This window comes from Hylobates moloch, unplaced genomic scaffold (assembly GCF_009828535.3).
Source record: "Hylobates moloch isolate HMO894 unplaced genomic scaffold, HMol_V3 SCAFFOLD_5, whole genome shotgun sequence".
Classification (NCBI taxonomy): Eukaryota; Metazoa; Chordata; class Mammalia; order Primates; family Hylobatidae; genus Hylobates; species Hylobates moloch.
The window spans coordinates 96,671,954-96,696,290 of record NW_026652280.1 but is presented as its reverse complement, the minus strand read 5'-3'; the positions used below and the strand labels follow the sequence as shown (position 1 = coordinate 96,696,290).

The window sequence follows — 24,337 nt, the reverse complement described above, 5'->3', positions numbered from 1 at the left end:
TTCTTTTAAACATGTGTGGCAGTCCTAATAATCTAATCTTACTAAACACGTAATTATTCCAATAAATAGGTAACTATATAACTAAAAATATACTAGGGAGGCTGAGGCAGGAGAATCGTTTGAATCCAGGAGGTGGAGGTTGCAGTGAGCCGAGATCATGCCATTGCCCTCTAGCCTGGGCAACAAGAGTGAAACTCCATCTCAGAAAAAAAAAAAAAAAAAAAAAAGCAAAAAAGCTATGGAAGGGAACCTGTGGCTCTGTATTAACCTCCAGACTTGTTCAACACTTTTTGAAGACAGACAGGTTTTTAATCGCATTGTTCATGTCCTTGTTTCTCAGGCTATAAATGATGGGATTGAAGAATGGAGCAAGTACAGTAAACATCAGTGCAATGGCTGTGTCCAAAACTGGTGGATAAGTGTCGCTGAAACGCAAGTACATGAGCGATACACTGCCAAAGAATATCAGGAAGACCATGAGGTGGCCTGCACAGGTGGAAAAAGCCTTTTGCCTCCCTTCAGAAGAGGGAATCCTCAATATCACGGTGACAATTCTTACATAGGACAGGGCAATGATTAGGAAGGTAACGATGATGGTCACAGCATGAAACGCATCCTCAATCAGAATCATGGCTGTGTCTGTACAGGCCAGGCTCAGCACAGGGACTAAGTCACAGAAGATCTGATGGATTTGTTTGGGCCCACAGAAAGGCAGTGTGGAAATCATCACACTCTCAGGAAGCAGGATAAGGAAACCAAAGATGCAGGAACCTGCAGAGAGCTGAGCACAGAGCTGGGGAGTCATGATCATTTGATAGCGAAGAGGGTTGCAGATGGCAACGTATCTGTCAATGGCCATGGTGGTCAGCAAGATCCCCACTAAGTTTCCAAGTGAGTGGAAGAAATACATCTGCAAGAGGCATCCAGTCATGGAGATGGCCTTCTTTTCACTGATGAGGTTGGAAAGCATCTTGGGAATGGTGGCTGTGGTGTACCAGATCTCCAGAAAGGAAAATATACTGATAAAATTATACATGGGGTTGTGGAGATGGATGTCCAGCCTTACTTACAGCAGAGAAGATTAATAAGTTACCAGTGATAATAAAAGTATAGATAAAAAGTAAAGGAAAGAAGTACAGGAGACTACCATCCTGAAGCTGAGGGAATCCAGTGAAGATAAATTCAGTCACTGTTGATTGGTTTCCGCTCTCCATATTTCTAGTAGAGCTACCTGTGAATGAAGTAGAGGGCATAGTCCAGCTTATGAGAAGATAGAGAATAAAATAAGCAAGATGTACAGCTAAACAACTTTGAGGAGTAAGAAGAACTACCTTGAAGGCTTCATTTTTTTTCTGACTTTAGTGTACATATTGTCCAATGTTTGATTTTTTTCATATCAAACATATCAAACATTGTTTTCATATCAAACTTTGGACAATATGTACACTAGTTTAAAGTCAGAAAAAATTGAAACCTTCAAGGTAGTTCTTCTTATTCCTCAAAGTTGTTTAGCCGTACATCTTATTTATTGGCACAACTGCAGAAATAGGGGTCTCCAAATGTTTTAATAATTAAAAAAACAGTTAAAATTATTTTTATTTTAGCTTAATCTCTAATATAAGTATTTGCATTTATAAGTTATACACATTTACTATATTAAGGCATAATAATACAAAATTATATATGTGTATCTCATATAATAAAATTTAAAAGTAAAAAGTATGAATAAGAATAAACATAATAGAAGTTATATTATGCTCTTTCCCTACCCGACTGAGCCATTGTGCACATGCTCTTTGAAAATCTCTGTTCTAAGGTGTTACAGTGTAAACCTGAAGTTGACATTGAAATCCTAAGTCTATTGTTACCTATATGTCTTTTGGAAAATTACTTAATACCTCAGAGTCTCAGGTAATCATTTGCAAAATGGGATTAAAAATAGTACCTATCTAACAAGGATGCTGTAGGATTTAGTAAACACTTGCAGAAAGATTTGGACAGTATTTAACCAGCAACTTCTGGAAAGAGTGATACAATCTACCTCTCTGCATTTCTTGTTCTCCTTTAACACTGCTGTGTGCTTCCTTCGAAGCATTATGCTGATACTGTACTGATCACGTTCATCAATGCCCTGCTAATTACTAATGGAAACTATCCAGTCGTCTCTGGCACTTGACACTTTTCATTACTCCTGCTTGAGACTTTGGTCCTCCGTTCCACGATTCCATTCTCAAGGGATGTGACGCCCAGATGGCTTTAAAGGCAGTTCTAGCTTTGACTTTTGCTTCTGTTTTATTTATTTTTATTTGTATTTTCTTTCTTCTTCTGCCTCTTCTCTCTTATATTAGCTTGTGTTGTCTTTCTTAAATTCTTTCCCAAGAGTCTATTTTCCCCAGGTTCCTATCATCCACTTCAGCCTCTTATAGTTGTATACACTCCCTTAGTGATCTCATCCACTTACAGGATTTAAACTATTAATACTTCTAAATGTTTTTCTCTAACCATTCTCTCTTTCATAAGCTTCACACCAACTATCTGACTCTTAACTCTCTGTAGCTTCACCTGCTAACATTCTCCCACTCCTCTCTCCCCTGCAATCCCATTGTTCATGTTGCTTTCCAAAATCACAGTTCCCTCCTGTTTTTGCTACTTCCTCTGAATTTAAAGTAACATACCTCTCCCTCCTCTGCCCCCTCTCCTCACACAAAAGCAATATACACTGCTGGTTAAAGTCTAGATGCCAGAAAAAAAAATTGCTAGCATTTAAATTCTCTTTATGGCTTACCAGCTCTGTGACTTAACGTGAAGTTACTTATCTTCTCTATGCCTTTAATATCTCATTTGTAAAATTGAGAAAATATTAATACTGGTTAATGAGGTCCTGAGAATGACTAAACATTTTATAATAACAATAGAATTGTATAGTATAGTGTACGGTATTATTACCTCACTAATGCTGGCACTATTCCAAGCACATTGTATATATTTTTCACCTCATTCTCTTAATGCTCTAATGAGGCGAAATGATTATCCCCGTTTTACAGAGAAGAAAACTTAGGCATAGACAGGTTAAGTTCTTTGTCCAGAAATTCTCAGCTAATGCAGGGCAAAGTCAAAATTTAAATCTATGCACTGTATCTCTAGAGACACACTCTAACCTACATACAGTTGACTGCCGCTACCAATACATGCAAATGTATTTTAAAACCTTAGTGTCAGGAATATAGGAAACACTTGGAAGTGTTGAATGCCATTATGTTGTATTGAAGTGTTTGTCAGGATCCATCATCAACTTACTTGTTTTACCTTCTCTAGACTATGGGTTTCTCCTTCAGGACAGTGAATGTCTTTTATCCCTCATAGTGACTACAACAGGGTTAATATGTAGAGATGGTGGGTATCAAATAAATTAACTTGGAACTCAGCCACTTGGTACAATTATAATTAAGTGCACAAGACAGCCATGAATAAGTGAACAAAGAAAACTGGGGACTCTTTGAAAAGGGAGACAATTCAGTTCTAATGAGAGCCCCAGTCAAGTCTTGACTAGATGATCTCTCAGAAAATGGCATTATAAATGTGGCATGCTATTTCATGTATACCCATGCCCAGAACCACACTGAACAGAGCTTCCTCCTGTAAATACCTTTGCCTTCCGCCCTTATTCGAAGTTCTAAATTCTTTAATAATAAAGTCTTCAGGTTATGAGATGACGACGATGATGATGATTATGCATGGCTAGTGAATTCGGTCTCTTTATGACTCAGTCATCTACAGTCACCTTTGCCAAAAACACGGGGACTCCTCAGTCTGCCTGGGTCACTGTATCCTTAATATTACTTCAGCCTCTTCAAAAAGGGATTTATAGTCTCTCCATAGGGCATCCAAGGAATAACAGGAAGGGGAACTGGGCTCTGTGGAGGATTCTTCCCCTCCACTGCATTGAAGTGAATCACCTTCTCTCATGGGGTTAATTAACAGAAAGTTTCCTCTCTTACTCTCCTTTTGTTAGATTTTCAGATCGAAGTTTTCAATAAATATATATTTTTTTCCTGATTGTACTCATCATCTCAAATTTGTAAGCTTCTTTCTCCAGCACTTTCATGATTGTCTCAGCTGTTCTTGAGTCTACCAGCGTGCTATGCAAAGCGCAGTTTTGACATGGTCCTGGCCTTCTTACATGAACACACAGATTTGGAAAGCCTTGAAGAGAATATACTGACACCAGAAGATCATCTTGAAAAGCTATTTTACAGAAAATAAGGCCATTTCATAATAAACATGTCACTGGGGATTTAGTGCCAATACTGAAGAAAGTGAGGAACCCATGTCTTTTTTTGTTTTTCTCATGTCATGAGTGTGTGTGGGTCTTTCCTACCTTGAATAACTCACACTGGTTCTGCTGACTTCTCTATTGAAGATCAATATCTCATCTTTTCTACAAGAGTATTATTTATATCATGTGTTCCATCCACTGATCTGTTGAAATCACAAAGTTCTCATTTTTTTCAAAGTTAATTACTTTTATCATGTCATCTTCTGGAAATATGTATCAAGTTTTCAAATAGGAAGACATGCTTTCTGAGTTTTGTCTAACTTTTCTTCTTATGATTTGGGAGCCCTTTTTTGGTTATCTAACTTGTAGGGTTTTTTTAATTCAAAAATGTCAACAGGCCACATTGTATTTCCAATGATTTAGTATAATATAAAAGAGTTTTGATCCCATGACTCAAGTATTCTCAAGCTCAGAAATATTTTCCTTTGATTTTAATTATTATTTTCCACTTTTGTTTTTTTTTCTAGAATTCCCATAATCATATTTTGCTCTGTAGTATCTATTAATACATTCTCCATATATATCTTTTCTCTTTGCATGTAATATTTGGCTCTTCATGTGGCTTCTCTAAATTCTGAGACATATCTTCCAGGCAATCTCACAAATTATTAATTTAATTTCCTGTAGTATTTAATATATTCTTCAATATCTCCATTGTATTTTAAATTTTGTATTTTTTGTTTGCCAAGACTTTTTTCTGATATCTACCTTCACAAATCTCATCAAAATTTTAAATAGGAAACATTTTAATGATTTGTGTATTAGAGTTAGTCTATGTAATGAAAGAGCATTTACTTTCAATTCCCAAACTTCTCTGTGTCTCTCAGTCTCTCTCTCTCTCTTTAACTATAGTAATCCAACTACTTATTGGGCTATGCGTTTGACAAAGTTAATGATTTTAATACAAACGGTGTATGGCAAAACTAAAATCATTGTTTTAAAGAAGGCAATCTGTGTTTGTCTGTGTGTGTGAGAGAGGAGAGAATATATTTGGATACAAAAAAGAATAAGAATATCAAATATCTAAATATGCACAGCAAATATGGAAATATCTGCCACGAAGTTCAGTATTAGTTATAGATTATTGCTTTGTGCTAAAAAGTTGTGTGTTTTTGTTTTGTATTAGTAGTCTCAGTTTACCTGGATAGTTCCTCACTTCTCTGGCTTGTAAATTTAAGATTTACTTTTCATGTCCTTCTCTGAACACAGCTCAGCCGATAACTCCATTGTGACTGGGAAATTTCTTGTTCTTTGGCTCCATTCTCTCTACCCAGATTTCCCAGGTAGAGCATGGTTCTCAACTTCTGTTTTTCCAAGCTTTAATTATTTTTTCCATTGGTTATATGTGGAATTTCATCCAGTTAATTTCTAGGCTCTCCTCTTCTGTTTTCTTGTCCAACACCAGGCAGATAAGTATTCCCCACAGTTGGATCTCATATACTCATACTTGAGGAAGTGTTTTAACTTTAGGGGTCAATTGTGGGAACTCTTTTCCACAGGATATATAATGCTTTGGTTTAATTTAATTTTGATTTTTGATTTTTGCTGTTAAATTTTCAATATATATTTTTGTTCATTCCTGGACTATCCAATAAATAGAGTCAACTGGTGCTTTTGATATAAACAGAAATTATTTTCTTTTCTAGAAAAAAAGAAAGTGGTATATAATATTTCAGAGTACTGACATAGCTATCATGAAGGTTTTTAGGTAAACTAATACATATTTTAACGTTCATTACTATATCCTTACACTTTTCAGTTCTTAGGTCATCTAACAGTTCATCTAGTCCCGACTGTTTTATTTCTATTGAATTTTTTGTGGAAGAAAATTTAAATACGTGTGTTTAAACTGTTATCTTAATACACAAATCTAAACTTGAAATTTAGAAAATTAATTCCTAGTGGCAATGCATAGACATTTTAAAGGCAGCAAAAGTGAAAACAAGAGTAATGTAGTTGAAATGATATATATTTCTATTACCTATCTGTCTATCTATCTATCTATCTATCTATCTATCTATCTATCACTTTGGAATGTGCTGGAGACTACTTTTAACCAAATAATTTTATTCAACCAAATTGGATGAATTCACCCAAAGTAATCAAAGTAAATGAAGTTTGAATTCAACTTGGCTCCAGATAAATAATAACAACAAATATACTATAAATAATAATCATAGCTAAGTATTCCTAAGTATGAGTTTTTGTTTTTAATATATCACTCATTATTAAAGCATTCTCTAAAACATCAGTAACAAAAGATAGTAATTAGTTGCAAATGATATTAACAGATAACACTTATTTTGCACAAGCTCTGTGTTATGCACATTCTATGCACTTGCATGGAGTAAGTCATTTAATATTCATATTAGCATTTGAAGTCCTACTTTTAAAATATATTACTTTTATACCAATAGATGATAAAACTAAGATGCAGACAAGTTAATTATCAACTTGTTCAAAGTCACAAAGCAATATGTGACATCACTGAAATACAAACCTTAACCTCTTCTACAGATCTGATTCTTTTAACTACTGTGGTTCATAATTCATAGTTGTTATTAATACTTATGTAATATAATAAGCATTTACATAAATTGCTTATATACAAATAATAAATTAATTTTCATAAAACATATTAATTATGTTTAGTGGCTTAAACATCATATTTCCTTTCTATATTTTACCCACCTGTATAAGTCTAGACACGTAGTCCATGATATCTTAATTTGGCATGTGTAAGCAGGATATACATGTACATGGGAAGAACCAGTGTAAAGAGACACAAAATATCCATATGACAATGAATGAATTATATGTTAATTATATGGTTTATTGTGTTAGAGTAACATCCACAGTGAAAGGTGCCTATGAGCTAGCATTAATCTACAGACAAATTAACCATCTTCTGAGGGCAGAAAACTTTTTAATTGCAATCTTCATGTCCTTATTTCTAAAGCTATAGATGATAGGGTTGAAAAAGGGAGCAAGAACTGCAAACATCAGTGCAATAGCTGTGCCCAAAATCAGTGGCAAAGTGGCAGAGAAACGCAGGTACATGAGGGATACACTGCCATAGAACATCAGAAAGACACCAAGATGGGCTGCACAGGTAGAAAAGGCCTTCTGGCGGCCTTCAACAGAGGGAATCCTCAGGATCACAGTGATGATTCTGATATAAGAAAGGGCAATAATCAGGACAGAGAATACAATGGCTACAGCATGGATCACATCCTCAATCAGAATCATGGACATGTCTGTACAGGCCAAGCGCAGCACAGGTTCAAAATCACAGAAGATCTGGTGGATTTGGTTGGGTCCACAGAAGGGTAATGTGGAAATCCGTGCAACCTCTGGGAGCAACACAAGAAAGCCAAAGATGCAGGACCCTGCAGAGAGCTGAAAACAGAGCCTGGGGGTCATGATGGTTGGGTAGCAGAGAGGATTACAGATGGCAATGTACCTGTCAATGGCCATGGTGGTCAACAAAATCCCCTCTGAATTTCCCAGTGAATGGAAGAAGTACATCTGCAAGAGGCAGCCAATCATGGAGATGGTCCTCTGCCTACTGATGAGGTTGGACAGCATCTTGGGAATTGTGGCAGTTGTGTACCAGATCTCCAGAAATAAGAAAATGCTGATAAAATTATACATGGGGTTGCGGAGATGGGTATCCACCCTGACTGCAAAAAATACAATAAGATTCCCAAAAACAATGAATATGTAGATAACAAACAATGCAATGAAGAAGAGGAGGCTACCATCTTCAAACTATGAGAATACAGAGAAGAGAAACTCTGTTACTGTAGTAGTTTGGTTAATCCTCACCATGGTCTCAGCAACCTTAACAGCTATGGATAGAAAGACACAGCTCATTTCCTAGAAGAAATTGACAAAGTCAGATGTGTTAGCTTATATAAAAGTCAAATGAAAACTATGCTTTAGGTGGATCATGTACTTCTCTTTATTTACGAATTAAACAGATATTCATTTAGTGCCTACTATGTCCCAAACACAGCTGTGGGTTTGTTGAATTCAGCAGTAAGGAAAATAATCTCTACATTCATGAAGCTTACATTCAAAAGAAGGATACAAATAGTAAGAAAATAAGATGTTAAGAATGTCATATGTATAAACTATATAAACTAAAATAAATATATAAAGTAAAATAAATATATAAGGGTGTTAATAATCTTTTATAATAATTCCCCAAATTGTTTTGAATCATATACCATATAAATTTTCTAACGGTTCTTAGATGCAGATTAGACTAAACTTTTAGTTATCTTTCTCTCTATATAATTATTGTAAAGTTGTATTCTCCATTTTCCTGAATATTTTTAGTTTTTAGTATTCTGCTCCTTTATCATACCACAGAATGACACTGTGTGGCTAGAAAAGAGGGTAAACTTTTCAGGCACAAATATAAAGGTAAAGCCTTGGTAGGAAATTCTATTCTCAGCAGCAGAAAATAATTAAGTCACCAGAAATTGGCCAGAACAGAAAGAAGGGATCAGTGAGAAATTCGGCACTGGAAGATTTGGTATCTTGTCAGTCAGGTTAAGCGTCTGTCCATGACAAATACTGCAAAGAAGCAGAGGTTCTTTATGAATATCTGAGTCACAGGATTCAGATTGTTTATATCCTGACAAAGACCATCACCATGAGAACGCAAAGGCCAAAATGTGGGATTCTAGCACAATTTAGGTCTCTTGATACAATGTCCCTCAAAAGTGGCATAAACTATAAAGATACTATCTCTAAAAGTAGTGCAAAGAAACTCATCAGCTGCACCCAGGACTTATTGTCCAGGCAATTCAGAAGCTAGCCTAACAGACGGATCAAAAATTAGTTAAGGAGAGAGATTTAGAACACAAAGGAAGTTTGAAACATATCTCCTTTGGGGTAATGTGGAACCATTTAAAAATGAAAAATGTTCTTGTCCTCAGACAAGAACATTTGCTTATGCTGTACACCAGCATGTCTCCATGAAGACAGCAAATATTTTTCCTGAGCTAATACTATTTTTAAAATTATTTATAAATCATGAATTTAAAACTTCATGTTATTTTAATAAGAAATAATATTTGAAGTTTCAACTTAAAACAAAGCATTTGAAACATAGATCAAGGAAATAAAAATATTTGGTACATTTTGGTATTTGTGAGACAACTCATTACAGAACAAAATATACATCTTGAACACATTCTATCAAGAACTAGTTTATATTAACGAAGTTTAACAAATATTACTTTGGCAGCTTCTGGAAAATCAAGTGCCTACAGAGAATTAGGACATTTTGATTGTTTTTATATATGTGCATCCTTCAGATTTTCATAAAGTAAGTTGCAAACAAAAATATTACTGCTCTACAGATATTGTCATTGATTTATTTGTTGTTTATGGAACATCTGGCACATGGATATCTATCTATCTATGTATCTATGTATCTATCTCTATGTATGTATGTATGTATGTATGTATCTATCTGTCTATCTATCTATGTATCTATCTATCTATCTATCTATCTATCTATCTATCTATCTATCTATCCCTTCCTGCTTCTCTTAACTGTTTCACTTTGGTAAATAATCTTTCAGAGTGAGCTTCAACTTTTCTCTTGTAGTGCCAGACTACCGAAACACTCATGTTTAGTAGCTCTTTGATATTATGCAGAATACAAAACATGTTGCTAAAAAAGTGTATGAGAAAGTTGATCAATCCAACAGTTAATTCACATGTTTTTCCATATCCTTATTATTTTAAAGATATAATTCTGAATTTGTGAATCTGGATGATGGATGCTAGATGCTAGAAAATTAGCAGGTTCCACTTACTCCAAACTGGTTATCATTGATGAATTGACTGAGAAAAACAAAGAAATTGATCTGAGGACCAAATAGAAACAGGCTTTTGCTACATTTTAAGGTAGCTTGTCAATAAATAATAATTTGAGTATTGACAGTCACATAGTTAGACCTTAAATCTGTTGATGCAGAATGGATACCGACAAGAAAAGTTCTTTTGACTTTTCTCTGAGAAAAGTGCTAGCTAGAGAAGAGAGATTAAACATAAAGCAGAAAAGTGAAACAAAACAAGACAAAACAAAAATGTAAACAAACTAAACCAAAAATAAACAAATCTTGATATCATTTGGAGCCCAGTTTAATTTAAACATTGATTAAGGAGAAAATAATTTACTTTTATCACTTTATGAGCAGAGAAAATCCATAACAAAGTAAAAAAATAAAAATCTCAAATCTAAAAAGCAAGTTTTGAAATAGAGTACATTCAAAGGCACAGCAGAATGAATTTTATATATTCTCTTAGAATGTAATTATCTTATACATATATATTCATCTTATTTTATTTTGAATTGATAGAATTACATGTATTCATCATTCACAAGATGTTTTGACATATATTCCTCTTAATTATCTTATACATTGGATTATATTATAGAAAAAAGGAATATATATACATATATATATACACCGATCTGATTTTAGTTTTAAGTTTAAAAGATGATTCTAAGAATAAACTATGCTTACTTTTCTTATTGACAATGAGAGGATGCCTATAGATAACAGATAATGGCCTTAAATGCTAAAATACCATACAGGCAGTTGAGTGGCCTACTTATAAAAACCAATTTTTCAATTATAAGTTATTACTAGTTTATTTATTTACATTTATTATTTCCTATTGTGTGTCATTTTATAGTTTACTGGGCTTTGAGAATAAATAACCAAATAAAACATTAAAAATAAAGAAATGCTCTTACCACAATGAATTAAAATTAATAAAAAGTGGAGAATTTTGGAGGAGGAGGAGATTTGGAGTAAAGTAAAGAGATAGGTTTAGAGTGGCTGAACTTTGGAGCACCAATGGGATCTTAAAAGGAAGATATCCAACAGGTCATCAAGTAGACAGGTGTAAAGTTCAGAATGATGTCTGCATCAGTGATATGTCATATAAATTATACATGACAACTCAATATGGATAAAGGTATCCAGGGAAAGTATATAAATAAAGTAGAAAGTAAAGTGACAGAAAATTGCGGCCCAGGAAAACACCAATCTCTAAGAGGAAATGGGGAAGAGGATCATGAAAAGCTAACTGGCAAAGGTGCAACAGAAAGGTAGAAAATTTAAGGAAGAAAGTAGTACGTGACAGTTTCAAATCCTGAAGATTAGTCAAGTAATGCAGAGGTTGAAATATAAGAATATTTTTAGATGAAGTGATTTGGGAATCATTGCTAACTATATCCAAATAATTTTCAGTGAAATATGAGAGAGGAAGGCACGTGAGAGTGGGTAAATTCATTTAAATAGGAACAATTTATTGAGCACATAATTTAGAGGCAGTCCAGAGTAGAAACTGGACTAAAATAAGTTAGTATTTAAGAACATGGAATTTGGTTATAGGCTGCATGGTCTGAATCATGGCTCTAACACTTCTTATTACACTTGTGATTTTAGGGTAATTTTATAAACTATACTCTCAGTTTCCTCATCTGTAAAATGGAGATAATAAAAACAGTAAATTTGCATAGTTGCTGTAGAATTACATCAGTTTATATAAACAGAATGCTTAGAACAGTGACTGGCACATTATCTGAAGTATATGTAGAAGGGAGACTGGCAAAAAGCTTGCAGCTACGAAGAGGTGTGTTTCAGAAAGAATAATAAGTATAAATATTTTTTTTAAAGCCACAAAAATAGGCTGATGCATTCCAGAAATTAAACTCATTGACCCTGGGCAGAACAGGGAGAGAGAGAGAGAGAGAGAGAGAGAGTGTGTGTCAGAGACAATATGATGATGATGCTGTAGATAAAGCCAGAGAAATCAGCAAAAAGCTTATCTTGAAGGAAGTAGTAAGTTTTGTCTTGACAGAATGAGACTTTACCCTGCCAGAAATAAGGAAACCACTGAATAATCTTAAACAGAGAATTAAATTTATTTGACAAAGCTTTTGATTTTGAAATGTGAGTCTAGTTGCATTATGCAGAATGGATTAGAGCAGAGATGACTTGAGGTAGAAAAACAAGGTTAGTGGATAAAAGGCCAATACATAAAAAATCAATTACTGTATATATTATATATGCTAAGAATGAACAATTGGGACATAAAATTTTAAATATGATTCAAAATAACATAAAAATATAAAGTAGTTTTAAATCTCTCAAAATATATTGCAGAATCAATATGCTGTACCCTGTAAAACACTGATAAAAGAAATCAAAGAAGACTTAAATAAGTGAAAAGATACTGTGTTTATGGATAGGAAGACTTTATATTGTGAAGATACCAATTCCCCAAAGCTAGCCATTCAATGCAACTTAAATCAAAATCTCAGTAGTTTATTTTTGTTTTTGTTCGGGTTTTTATTTTGAGTTACTGACAGGAGAATTGATTTGCAAAAAAAAAGAATCTGACAAAAACTGTATAGAATACCTCAAACCTCAAAACTCAACAATAAGAAAGCAAACAACACTTTTTAAAAGAAATTAGCAATCTATTTGAACAGATATTCCACCAAAGAAAACTTTCAGATGTCAAATTAGTCCATAAAAATATGCTCAACATCAACATCACTGGTCATTAGAGAAATGCAAGTTAAAACCACAATGAGATACAGTATCATTACTCATCGATAAAAATAACTATTGCAATTTTTTAAAAAAGGAAACAAAATACCTAACAATATTAAGCCCTAGGCAGAATGTGGAGCAACTTGATCTTGCATACATTGTTTGTGGGAATGCAAAATGTTACAACCACTGTAGAAAAGAGTTTAGCAGTTTCTTATAAAGTTAAACATACACTTACTATTAATCCAGCAATAACACCTCTGGGTATTTACCCAAAAGGAATAAAAGCTTATGTTCACTCCAACACCTGTAATCAAATACTCATAGTGGCTTTATTTATAAAACTGGAAACAACCTAAACGGTGGTAAATGGATTTGAAAAAAAATGATAAACACATGTAATAAATAGAATACTACTCAGCAATAAAAATTAATGACTGCTAGTACACACAGCAACATGGATGCATCTTAACTATGTAAGTGCAAGAAGTCAACGTCAAAGGCTACATACTGTATGACTCACTTATATAATATTCTGTAAAAGGCAAAAGCATAGGAACAGAAACAGATAATGATTGCCATGCCAGAGGGTCTTGTCAAATGAAATGTCAATTTTGAATGGCACAATTAAGAAATTTGGAGGAGAGGCTGCAAGGAGTGGACTTTTTCCTTGTCTTGATTTTGGTGATTGTTACATGATTATGTGCAGTGTATCTACTGTCTCTATAGAGTAAGATGACCCCCAAATCTGCACTGATCCACCTGACCCTCAACATTCTTTTCATGGGAGAAATGAAACAGGAGAATCAGCGTTTATTTTGGAGGGGGTTTAGCCTTTTGCTGATACTATCAAAGTAAATGATTAAAGGATTCACTGTTACTTTCATTTTGGCTCCTTGTTCTTTTAATCAGGAACTCCTGGCAGTTCAACTCTCTCTCTCCCTCTGTCTTTTTCTTTCTCTCTCAGCTCAGTTGAGGTCCTGACAAATTGGGGCAGTAAGCGGGGTAAGTAATTCAGAACAATCCCATTCTGCAAAAGCAAAAAGCATGAAGATCCTATGGGGTACTGTAGGGCGGTGGTAGAAGAGTCTGAAGGACATTGTAGAGAGATGCTACCAGATTGTCTGCAAAAGTCCCAGGGTCCTGCAGGGCACTTTGCCATTGATTCTTGGGGAGTGCCAATGAATCCCAAGGGGAATTTCTCTAAGCATACCAATGAGACTGGGAACACGCTAGTAGAAGCAATGGGACATTCTTGGAGGTTGCTAGCATATTGTTTATATAAACTATTTGTTCTGAAGGAGATCTTTAGTTCTTTCCTTTAGCTCCTGTTTGTTAAATACCAAACAGAGGGTCCAGGAGAAAGCTAAGGAAACTGGGGTGAAACTAACCTGCCCTTTGCAGCCCCTACAGGTCCTGGCCAAAAAAATAACTGTCCACCTCAACCTGCTGCTCCTCCTTGTTCTCCAACTCCTGCTCCTGCCCCTGCCCCAGAAAACTCATCACCAAATCCTGATGGACCAGCCTCTATAAGTGATAAGGGTTCTCTCTGTCCCTCCCTGTGGGTCTAGGAATGGGTTGGAGGACCTCATTGATTTGCCCAAACCTCTCAGTTTTCAAAAATAAACAAAACTAGGGGTTTGGACAATGTCCTTCTGTACATAGGGGACTAGAGACTCTAAACCAAGGTTAACACTCAAAAGGGAAATAAAAGAAAATTGTACATCTTAAACTTTTTGGCTACCCATTCACAGGTGACTGTGAGTCTCACTGGCAACCAAATGAGGATAAAACATATAATGCTTTCTGTTTTGAGGTCACCACCACTGGTACCCTTGCCCAAGCTCAACTATGAGTGGGTTCCATCAGGCCCCTATAAATCTTCACTGTTATAATCCTTACTGTTAAATGTATTATCAGTACGAATGTGTAGTCTATGTATACCTCTGCAAGCCTTTGCCCCCATGCTCTGAAATTACTGCAGTTTAGGCCATTTTAGCAAGGCATATGGAAAACTATAAACCTACCTGAAACAGCCGGGCACGGTGGCTCACGCTTGTAATCCCAGCACTTTGGGAGGCTGAGGCGGGCGGATCACGAGGTCAGGAGATCGAGACCACGGTGATACAAAAAAATTAGCCGGGCATGGTGGCGGGCGCCTGTAGTCCCAGCTACTCGGAGAGGCTGAGGCAGGAGAATGGCGTGAACCCGGGAGGCGGAGCTTGCAGTGAGCCGAGATTGCGCCACTGCACTCTAGCCTGGGTGACAGAGCGAGACTCTGTCTCAAAAAAACCTACCTGATACATGGACATTAGCTATAAGCCTGGCCATTTGTTGGAGCCACTGGGAAGCCTAGTACTGACATATAGAAGCCCCACTGTGAGGACAAGACATTTAGATAGGAACCAGTTCTGTTCCTACTTTTTGTTACCCATGTGGATGCTGACCAGAGAGGCCCCTATGCTAACAAGGATAACATGACCAATGAGCAGACTGCACTTGCCAATTGAACACAGATCCCAAACTGTCCTCTGGCCCACAGCAAGCTGATGTGTGGCTGATCACCTCCTTGATCCACAAGAGGATGGCCCATAAATATTCAGGAACCATCTTAGACTGGGCCTACACGTATGGACTGCCACTGCCATCAGAAGTCTCAAAAACAACATGAAAAGTTGGTCTGCTTGTCAAAACCTGTTTAAGGCTAACCACACTGCCCACGGACAGAGGTCAAAGCCAATGGACCAGGATGTTCTTGGCATGTAAATCACGTTGTCCCATTCAGAGGGGTTCTCTAGATCCTGACGACAGCAGACACTTTCTCTGGATCGGACCTAGTTATTCCTGTGCATTCCACTGACCCAGGCCACGCTATCCAGGTCCTAGAAAAACACATTTGCTTTCTGTTCATTTTTCCTGAGCACATCACATCTGATAATGCCCCCAATTTTCCACCAAAGCCACACATCAAGAAGCCCAATCATGGGCCGTAGGATGGATTCTCCATGCTCCATAACACATAAAAAATAAGCAATAATTATTTTTAAAATATAATATTTTGGTTACTATATGAGACATATTGATAACAATAAACTAAAACCCAGCACCTGAGGAGACATGGGGAAATGGAAGGATACTGATAATCTTTTTTTCAGGCTTGCTTTTAAAAGTTTCCCTTTTTTCTAAAAAAGAATGAAACAAATAAATAAAAAGAAAAATGAACCAAACATATTTCTCTGTGCTACCTTTCCAAGCTTCTGAAAACTGTTAACACTGACTCTGAGATAACAGAAGATGGTGTCAGCGTCTACACATTCCACAAAAAATACCTGCAGATGTCATCCACACTTGTGAGACCCATAGACAAATGCCACAGACAAATAAAACTATTTAAAACTGACTGCCCCAGACAGTTACTCTAAAACCAAAGATTAAACTAAATTATTCAAACTGAGCTGGAAACACCAAGGTAGGAGGCCCCACGATGGGAGGCTATATTGGGGGCCCTGCTAACCTGACTACCTGCCTAATGTATGCCCAGCTTGGCCTGCCTTAACATTGTTAACTCTTTGTTTACAGGGGACCATATGTGTCCTCTGAAAGGATGCTTCTTGTGTGTGTACCCTAATTGTCATGACAATGCTACAATCCTGGGAGGCCTTTAAGTCAGCTTATTGGCATAGTTGCTCTGTTTCCGAACTGATGCTCCAGGCAGGTAAAAAAGATTCATATAGAAATAGGAGAACGCCTTCTGGCTCTTTTAAAGTAGATCCTAGTGGGCTTTGGAACATCTTTTCCTTGCCTGGTAACTGTTGGGACTCACAGTTCCATTCAATCTTTCAGGCAAGCCTGATCGTCTTACTTGGAATGATCTTGATCATAGTCTAGGTCTACCATTGCCTTAGACTAATGGTGCTGTTGCTGTCACAGCACCTCAGCATCTGACCTGACTTGGGTCCATGTTAAAGTAGCCTATGTTTCTTACCCATGTCCTAAAAAATCAAGTTGAAGAGTTCCGGCTCCTGGTTAAAACCTATGTGTGAATTTTCAGGCTTGAAAACAGGCAATGACAAAGGCTAAAGCCTTTGGGAAACCTGGCAGTCTCATGGGAAAAGCTTCTCTCCCCACACCAGACTTGGTGCAGAACCAAGACTGCATTGCAGTCTCTCCAGTGAGTTAGTCAAGGACTCAGGGACCCCTGGCTGGTCATGTTTTTTGCATATTTATATTCCTAGACCCAGAGCCTTCATCCTACATCTCTTTATCTGAAGACGCTGGCTGACGCCCTTTTGAAGTGTCTCTGCTGAGACCTCTGCTCTGGTGGGGGTGCATGGCGGGAGGTGGTAAGAAGAGAAAACCTTGAAGACATGTTGCCCTACTCTGACTTAGCCCAGTACTTTTCCACTTCTAGTTCTCTTCCTTCCCTTACCACAGGATCCATAAATTTGCTGCAACACTTTCTGGGGGCTCCCTCAGCAGTGGAACAATCCCTAGGTCTGCACTGATCCACCTGACCTGTGCACAAGTCCATGGGGGAAAATAGAAGAGAGGAGTAGCACCTTCTCCGGTTTTAACTTGTTGCTCAGAATATCACCATAAGTGATTAAAGACTTCACTGCTAACTTTCCTCATGGCTTCTTGTTGCTCTAATTGACTACCCCTACATCTGGCAGCTCAATGTCTCAACTCTACTGAGCCCCTGGCCTACACACATGAAGAGATTAAAGAAAGAGGTAAAAAGATTTATATACTATCTCAATTTTCAAATTAGTATAGAGATGATTACTACTAATTCCAGAAATTTGAGATCATTAGGACCTCTAAAGCAGTCAGAGTTACTGTCTTACTGTGTTTCTGGCATTCCTATGTATTTCTTCAAAGTGTTTGGTGCTAATCCTTTTAATAAAATCAGGATACCTGTGTTTTGGCAAAATCAATGTTCTACTCTTCAGAGATTAATATGATAATTAGAAGTTTATATGATGTTGGAGACTTGGAAGGAAAAACATAAGCTCACTCAATCCCACTGAGAGAAAGAAAGGTAAGCATAAAAACTTGATCTGGGGGCCGGGCGCGGTGGCTCACGCTTGTAATCCCAGCACTTTGGGAGGCCGAGGCAGGCGGATCCCGAGGTCAGGAGATCGAGACCACGGTGAAACCCCGTCTCTACTAAAAATACAAAAAATTAGCCGGGCCTGGTGGTGGGCGCCTGTAGTCCCAGCTACTCGGAGAGGCTGAGGCAGGAGAATGGCATGAACCCGGGAGGCGGAGCTTGCAGTGAGCCGAGATAGTGCCACTGCACTCCAGCCTGGGCCACAGAGCGAGACTCCATCTCAAAAAAAAAAAATAATAATAATAATAATTGATCTGGGATAGAGACTGTTCTGTTTGAGTCAATATCCTGACATAAGATTTTCAGTAATAGACTCTGCTGATATGTCTGACCTCTCTTATTAATGATATTGATGGTTTATATTTATCTGGCTCAAACAAGGTACCAGTATGTGCAATGGTGTCCTCCTGGATTGTAATTAATTTAGAAAATTCTGAGGATACAAAAGCAGAGAAACAATGTTATGACCAGTGAAGAAGTCTCAATTATTCAATATGTCGTGCTCCAGAAAAAATAAAACCTTATCCCTGATTTCTAATCCTGTGTTTGTCCTCCTCTCCTCCACCAAGACTAATTCTATTCAGCCACCCATGCAGTCTCAAATATGTCCCCAAATATTGTTATTTAAGTCAACAGAAAGATCACTGGCTAAGTGTCCTTTTCCCTCTACCTATTTGGCAATTTACTTTCTCCTTGACCCAGGACAAGCCTACATCTTCAACCCATGTGCATTCTCCTCTTACCTCTAGCAGAGACAATGAGGTCCCTAACCACTTCTGGGTTTATGAAATTTAAGTCCCTTCTGTTGAGCTGGAAGCACTGTTATACCTGTTTCTAAAGGTTTCTTGGGGAGATTTCTCTACTGGGCTATTTCCCCTGATAACTAGAGAAAAGCAGCAATTCTATTTCCCCATGGCTTAATTAATGGAAACTCCTCTGATATTTTCTCATTAGTTTTCCATAGTGTCAGGAACTCCAAGCATCTGAGTAAAGGCTTTACCTAGCAGGCTCATGGGGAAAGCTGCTCCTCCTACACCAGGCTCTGTGCAGGACCAAGGCACTGCAGCCTCTGAAGCGAGTTAGTCAAGGATTCAGGCTGGTCATGCTCTTTGCATATTTATATTCCTAGCCCTGAGCCTTCATCCTAAGGTTCTTTATCTGAAGACATGGGCTGAGGTCCTTTTGAAGTGTCTGCTATGTCATAAGTATGTGTCATAAGTAAAGTATGAACCTCATTTGATAGATTTGCTCAGAATCAACAGGTTATATAAATACATGTTCTTTTGAAGAATTGCTTTCAACAGAATTAAGAATTTATTTATTTATTTATTTTTACTTCACTATCCTCTAAAAGGGTAGTTAATTTTTTCAAGGCCTGTTCACTTTTCTGGAAGAAGACATAATTCATTGCAATAACACCGTTGATTACATAAAAGGCAATGCTGTACTTAATTTGTTTACTTAGCTCAAGATATTTTTTACCACAGCTCTAAATATAGACCACACCCTACTCTTTTAGTCCACACATACATGATTAGTTCCAGTGGTTCCAAAGAAGATTTTAGCATAATGTGAAAATACAAATAATCTCTATGCTGCAAAGAAAATTATACAATCTTAACTCTTCCCTGTGCTCATGCTCCTTGCAAAGTGAATTGGCAGCTCTTGCCATTAAAAGGTGGAATCTCTTTCCCTCCCTGTATGTCTCCTTGTGACTGGATTGGGCCATAAGAGAAGAGATTATGGGCCAGTTCTGAGCCTAGGCCTCAAGAGACCTTGTTGCATACTTAGACTCTGTTTCAACACTCTAACCAGTAACTGGGTGAACACACTCAGAACCAGACTTCTGGAAAGTAAAACACCACATGAATGGGAATAGAATTGTCTTAGCTAATCTTGTCCCAGCCTGCTCTAGACAACTAGTTGCTGACCTTGGATACATGAGTGAAGCCGGACTAGAGAAACTACCCATTTAGTTCCAGCCCAAATTCCTAACCCATGAAATTCTGAGACAAACATACAGGTTCTGTCTTAAACCATTAACTTTTGGGGTGGTTTGTTATATAGCAAAATATAATGGATAATGTATATTAAATCATCCTTCCCACCTCCACAGTTTTGTTCCAAGTCCAATCTACTATTCATACCATACCTGGAATGTTATTCTAAGAGTGTAATGTCTTACTTAATCTCTTTGATGTCTTCACTTATAGGTTGGATTAAACTCCAATTTCTCAAAGCATGACCTATAAGGTTCTGCATATTTTGCCTCTAGCCTTCATCTCATGACTCTTACTGTGTCCCATCTACCCATGCCTACATTTGATTCCTTTAATGAACCCAGCTGTTTCTAACCTCAGGGACTCTGCACAAATGACTTGTCTTACATATTTTTCTGGCTGATTCCTTCTCAATCTTCAAGTTTTGGCTTTAATTCTACTTCATTGATGAAGTCTTATTTGTCACTTCTAAGTGGATATTCGTGTTTATTAATTCTTTTGACTCATATTGCTAATTTGCTTTAGAAAGGATTACACCATTTTGATATCTTAGCATTGTCAGAGAGTATATATTTTCTTCGTCATCTTAAAATTATCATATGCTTTTAAAAACAAAACTTAGCTTTTAATATAATGCAATTATTATCATAAAAAATAGAAACCATAAATAAAAAATTAAAAATAGAAATCATGTGTTAAATTTGTATTCCAAGGTAATTTAAATTAGGTTAAACTTAATTTAAATTAGTTTAAATACCTAATCTCATTTTGTTTATAAGTTGAGGGTCACAACCTATTAGTGAGTGAAATCAGTTCCAAAAATGTTTTTAATAACAGAGAATAGGAAAAAACAGAATAGAAAAGATCAAAAGTATTGCATGGAATAAGTATTGTTTTATAAAAATAGTTTTTTATTAGAAATATGAATGTGACATAGAAATATGTGTAAATGTAGATATGTATGTCCTAAATTATGATTTAAAGTATATTATTTATTGTGAATCACAGTCAACAAAGTTTTTAGTGATCCCACTTGCTCCTTGTTACCCTAATTCTCTTTTCTCAATGGTAGTACAATTCTATGAAAAAGTTGCACATGCATTTCCATTCTAGCCTTCACTCCTGAGTATCTAACTCACGGAACAGCCTACTCAACATTTTTATTAGATGTCTAACAGTCCAGTTAAACTTAAAATATGCAAAACTAAACTTCTAGTATCCCTTCTCCCAACATCTTCCTGAAGTATTCTTTGTCAGTATTCTCTATGTTTTTAATGACAACTCCATCATTCCAGTTGGTCATCCTTGACTGCCCTCTCACAGTGAATTTGCAGTCTATCAGGAAATTCTCTTGTTCTGTTGTCAAACTGAATCTAGAATTGGACCACACTTCTCCATCTTCATTGCCACTATCCTGATCTGAACCACCATCATCTCTCACTAGGGTTATTGCAGAAGCTCCCGAAGGACTGCAGCTACTATACTTGCCTCCCTTCAATGTCTCCTCAACACAGAGGCATGCCTGACTCTGTTAAACTCAACATCAGAAGATGTCTCTCCTCTGCTCCATATTTTCCAATAACTTCCCAATTCTCAGAGTAGATTAGAAAAATCTAAATCTTGTAATGACCTTCAAGTCTCTATATCAGGGTGTCCAATCTTTTGCCTTCCCTGGGCCACGTTGGAAAAGAAGAATTGTCTTGGACCACACATAAAATACACCAACACTAGCAAGAGCTAATGTGATGAAAAAGTGTCACAAAAAAATCTCATTTTTAAAGAAAGTTTATGAATTTGTGTTGGGCCACATTCAAAGCTATCTTGGGCGGCATGTGGCCTGCAGGCTACGGGTTGGACAAGCTTGCTGTGTATAATCCATCTTTTTTTTTTTTTTCCCCTGAACTCATCGTCTAGTTTTCTAGAGCTGTCCCTGACTCCATTTCCACCACACTAGTCTCCTGATTCCTTAAACAGGCCAGAGGCTCACCCATTTCAGGGCTTTTTCACCAGCTCTTGGTGCTGCCTGGATTATTCTCCCTGACAGAGCAGGAGCATCACCATCTTGGACAAGTCCCTCATTCTAAAGTTCACCTTCTTAAAAAACCACCTAAATCCAAAGAGCATCAGCCTAATGGCTAAGGTCAGCATGGCCATAAACCACACATAACATCTCCAGCCAGAAACATTCCAAACTCCTCCCCAACCAGAGACATGCTAGCCCCAAGATAACCCTCCTCCTGTTGGAAAGATGTCTGCCCCAAGATAACCTCCCCTCCTCCCAGAGACATTCCAACCCCACCATAAAACTTCTCCCTCACACAGAAACATTCCAAGCTTGTAATAAGCTCTTCACTTTAAAACCAATATATACTCTTAGTCTGTAAGAGAAAGCAGTCCTGACCGAAATCGGCCAGAAGCCCCTTTCAGGTTTTATGTAAAGAAAACCTGTCTTGGACTATTAAGCCATGTTTCATGTTTCTTTCCTCTTTCTTTAGCTTTTACACTCCCTCCATATGGCTAACTCCATTTTCCTCAAATCTTTGTTCAACTGTGGCCCTCTAAATAAGGTTCAACTTTACCAACTTGTTCTAAAATTATTATCCTGCTACCCATACCAGATCATCTTATTCTATTTTCTTTTATATTTTCTACAGAATATATAGTATCATGTAATAGTTATCTTTTTTTGCTTATGTTTAATATGCATTTTTAAAATACCTCTCCTCCTTATAGCATAGGCTACATAAGGGCAGGGAATTTTTTTGTCAGTTCTATTTCAAGGACCTAAAACAGTGCTTGGCAGAGTAGCTTCAGTAAATATTTGTTGTATGAATGAAAAAATGGGTTACATAATTATTTCCTTAGTGGGTTAGCATCTTTAAAACTCATCAGGATTTTAGAGCCAAAAATAAAATTATTTAAAAGGATTGAAATCTATTATTCATGTTTTTATTAGTAAATTTGCATGTATTTAATAATTTTTGAGTTTATATTATTTAAGATAATTTGTGTATTTGAATACCAGATCTCCTTTGTAGTTATAATTTAAAATTCGTAAGTGAAAAATTAACTTGAACTTTTAAAAATTGACTTCATTCAGATTAAATTTAATAGTCAGTAAAATTTACCCAATTAATCAAGATAGTAAGCTTACTATTTTAAGTTGAAATCTTACTTCATTGGTCACAGTATTGAAACATTTAAAAGGATTTAAGATTTGCTTTAGTTATAATTTTCTTTTTAGATTAAAAAGATTATTTTAAAAGCCTGATGAGGCTTTATTAAGTCAGCAAATTGAGATGCTTAAAAACGAAATGCATAGATCATATTTAAACATAGTTTAAAGAGAATTAAATGCCAAGTTTATGAATCAGACCAAATATTTGTGTAACACCTTTAAAAATGAATAAAATATATTAGGTTTATTAATAGAATACTAAGATTTTTAAGCGGGAATTCAAAGAATTAAAGAAGACCTACTTTTTTAATGTTTACCTCAAATAAATTTAAATTGTATAATCGAAGAAACATATATAATTTTCTTCATGCAAAATGTGTTGTCATCAGTATTTAAAATCTCATATCAATGCAGGAGAGGATTTAAAACTATTTAAACATAGTTTAAAGAGAATTAAATGCCAAGTTTATGAATCAGACCAAATATTTGTGTAACACCTTTAAAAATGAATAAAATACATTAGGTTTATTAATAGAATACTAAGATTTTTAAGCGGGAATTCAAAGAATTAAAGAAGACCTACTTTTTTAATGTTTACCTCAAATAAATTTAAATTGTATAATCGAAGAAACATATATAATTTTCTTCATGCAAAATGTGTTGTCATCAGTATTTAAAATCTCATATCAATGCAGGAGAAGATTTAATGTCTCTTCTCACAGGAGTGAGAAGAGACAAACGGTAGGGCTGGGTCGGGAAGGCAGGGGAGGAAACAAGGTCTAGAGCTGAACTGAACTTGGGACTAAGGCCTTTTCTCCACTGTAGCACTCATAAGCGGATAGGTGGATACAAGAATATGTATCTGCCTCCCTGAAAACAGTTAATTGAGACTTTTTTTTTTTTTTTTGGCCAGCACTATTGATATTTCCATTATTATCTGCTTATTTTCTCCCCACACCTCTAGCTGGCCTCCTGGTCATTATGATTCTGCTGGCAGTTGCCCTGTGTCCCTGCTATTTTCTCTACAGGAGCTGAGCAAAATTCCTTTTCTAGAGACAATTTACTCAGCTCTTAAAAATGCTAGTGTAGTTTTGTGGGAGGAAGGCAGGGACGTTT

At 36.4% G+C, this 24,337-nt stretch overlaps 2 protein-coding genes across 2 annotated transcripts; both read right to left on the bottom strand.

Annotated features, from left to right (window-relative positions):
- Nucleotides 1-263: 263 nt before the first annotated feature.
- Nucleotides 264-1,259, bottom strand: LOC116468280 (olfactory receptor 6K3-like). The gene is given in 3 exon segments (XM_032151896.1): nucleotides 264-301; nucleotides 304-1,069; nucleotides 1,071-1,259. Coding segments are annotated over 3 exon segments (987 nt in total). The 5' UTR covers nucleotides 1,254-1,259.
- A 5,963-nt stretch (nucleotides 1,260-7,222) lies between these two features.
- LOC116468279 (olfactory receptor 6K3-like) lies at nucleotides 7,223-8,212 on the bottom strand. Its single transcript, XM_032151895.1, has 2 exons — nucleotides 8,165-8,212; nucleotides 7,223-8,107 (listed from the first exon to the last, which is right to left on the bottom strand). The coding sequence occupies exons 1-2, from the start codon at nucleotides 8,210-8,212 to the stop codon at nucleotides 7,223-7,225; spliced, it is 933 nt and encodes a 310-aa protein (XP_032007786.1).
- Between the last annotated feature and the right edge of the window lie 16,125 nt (nucleotides 8,213-24,337).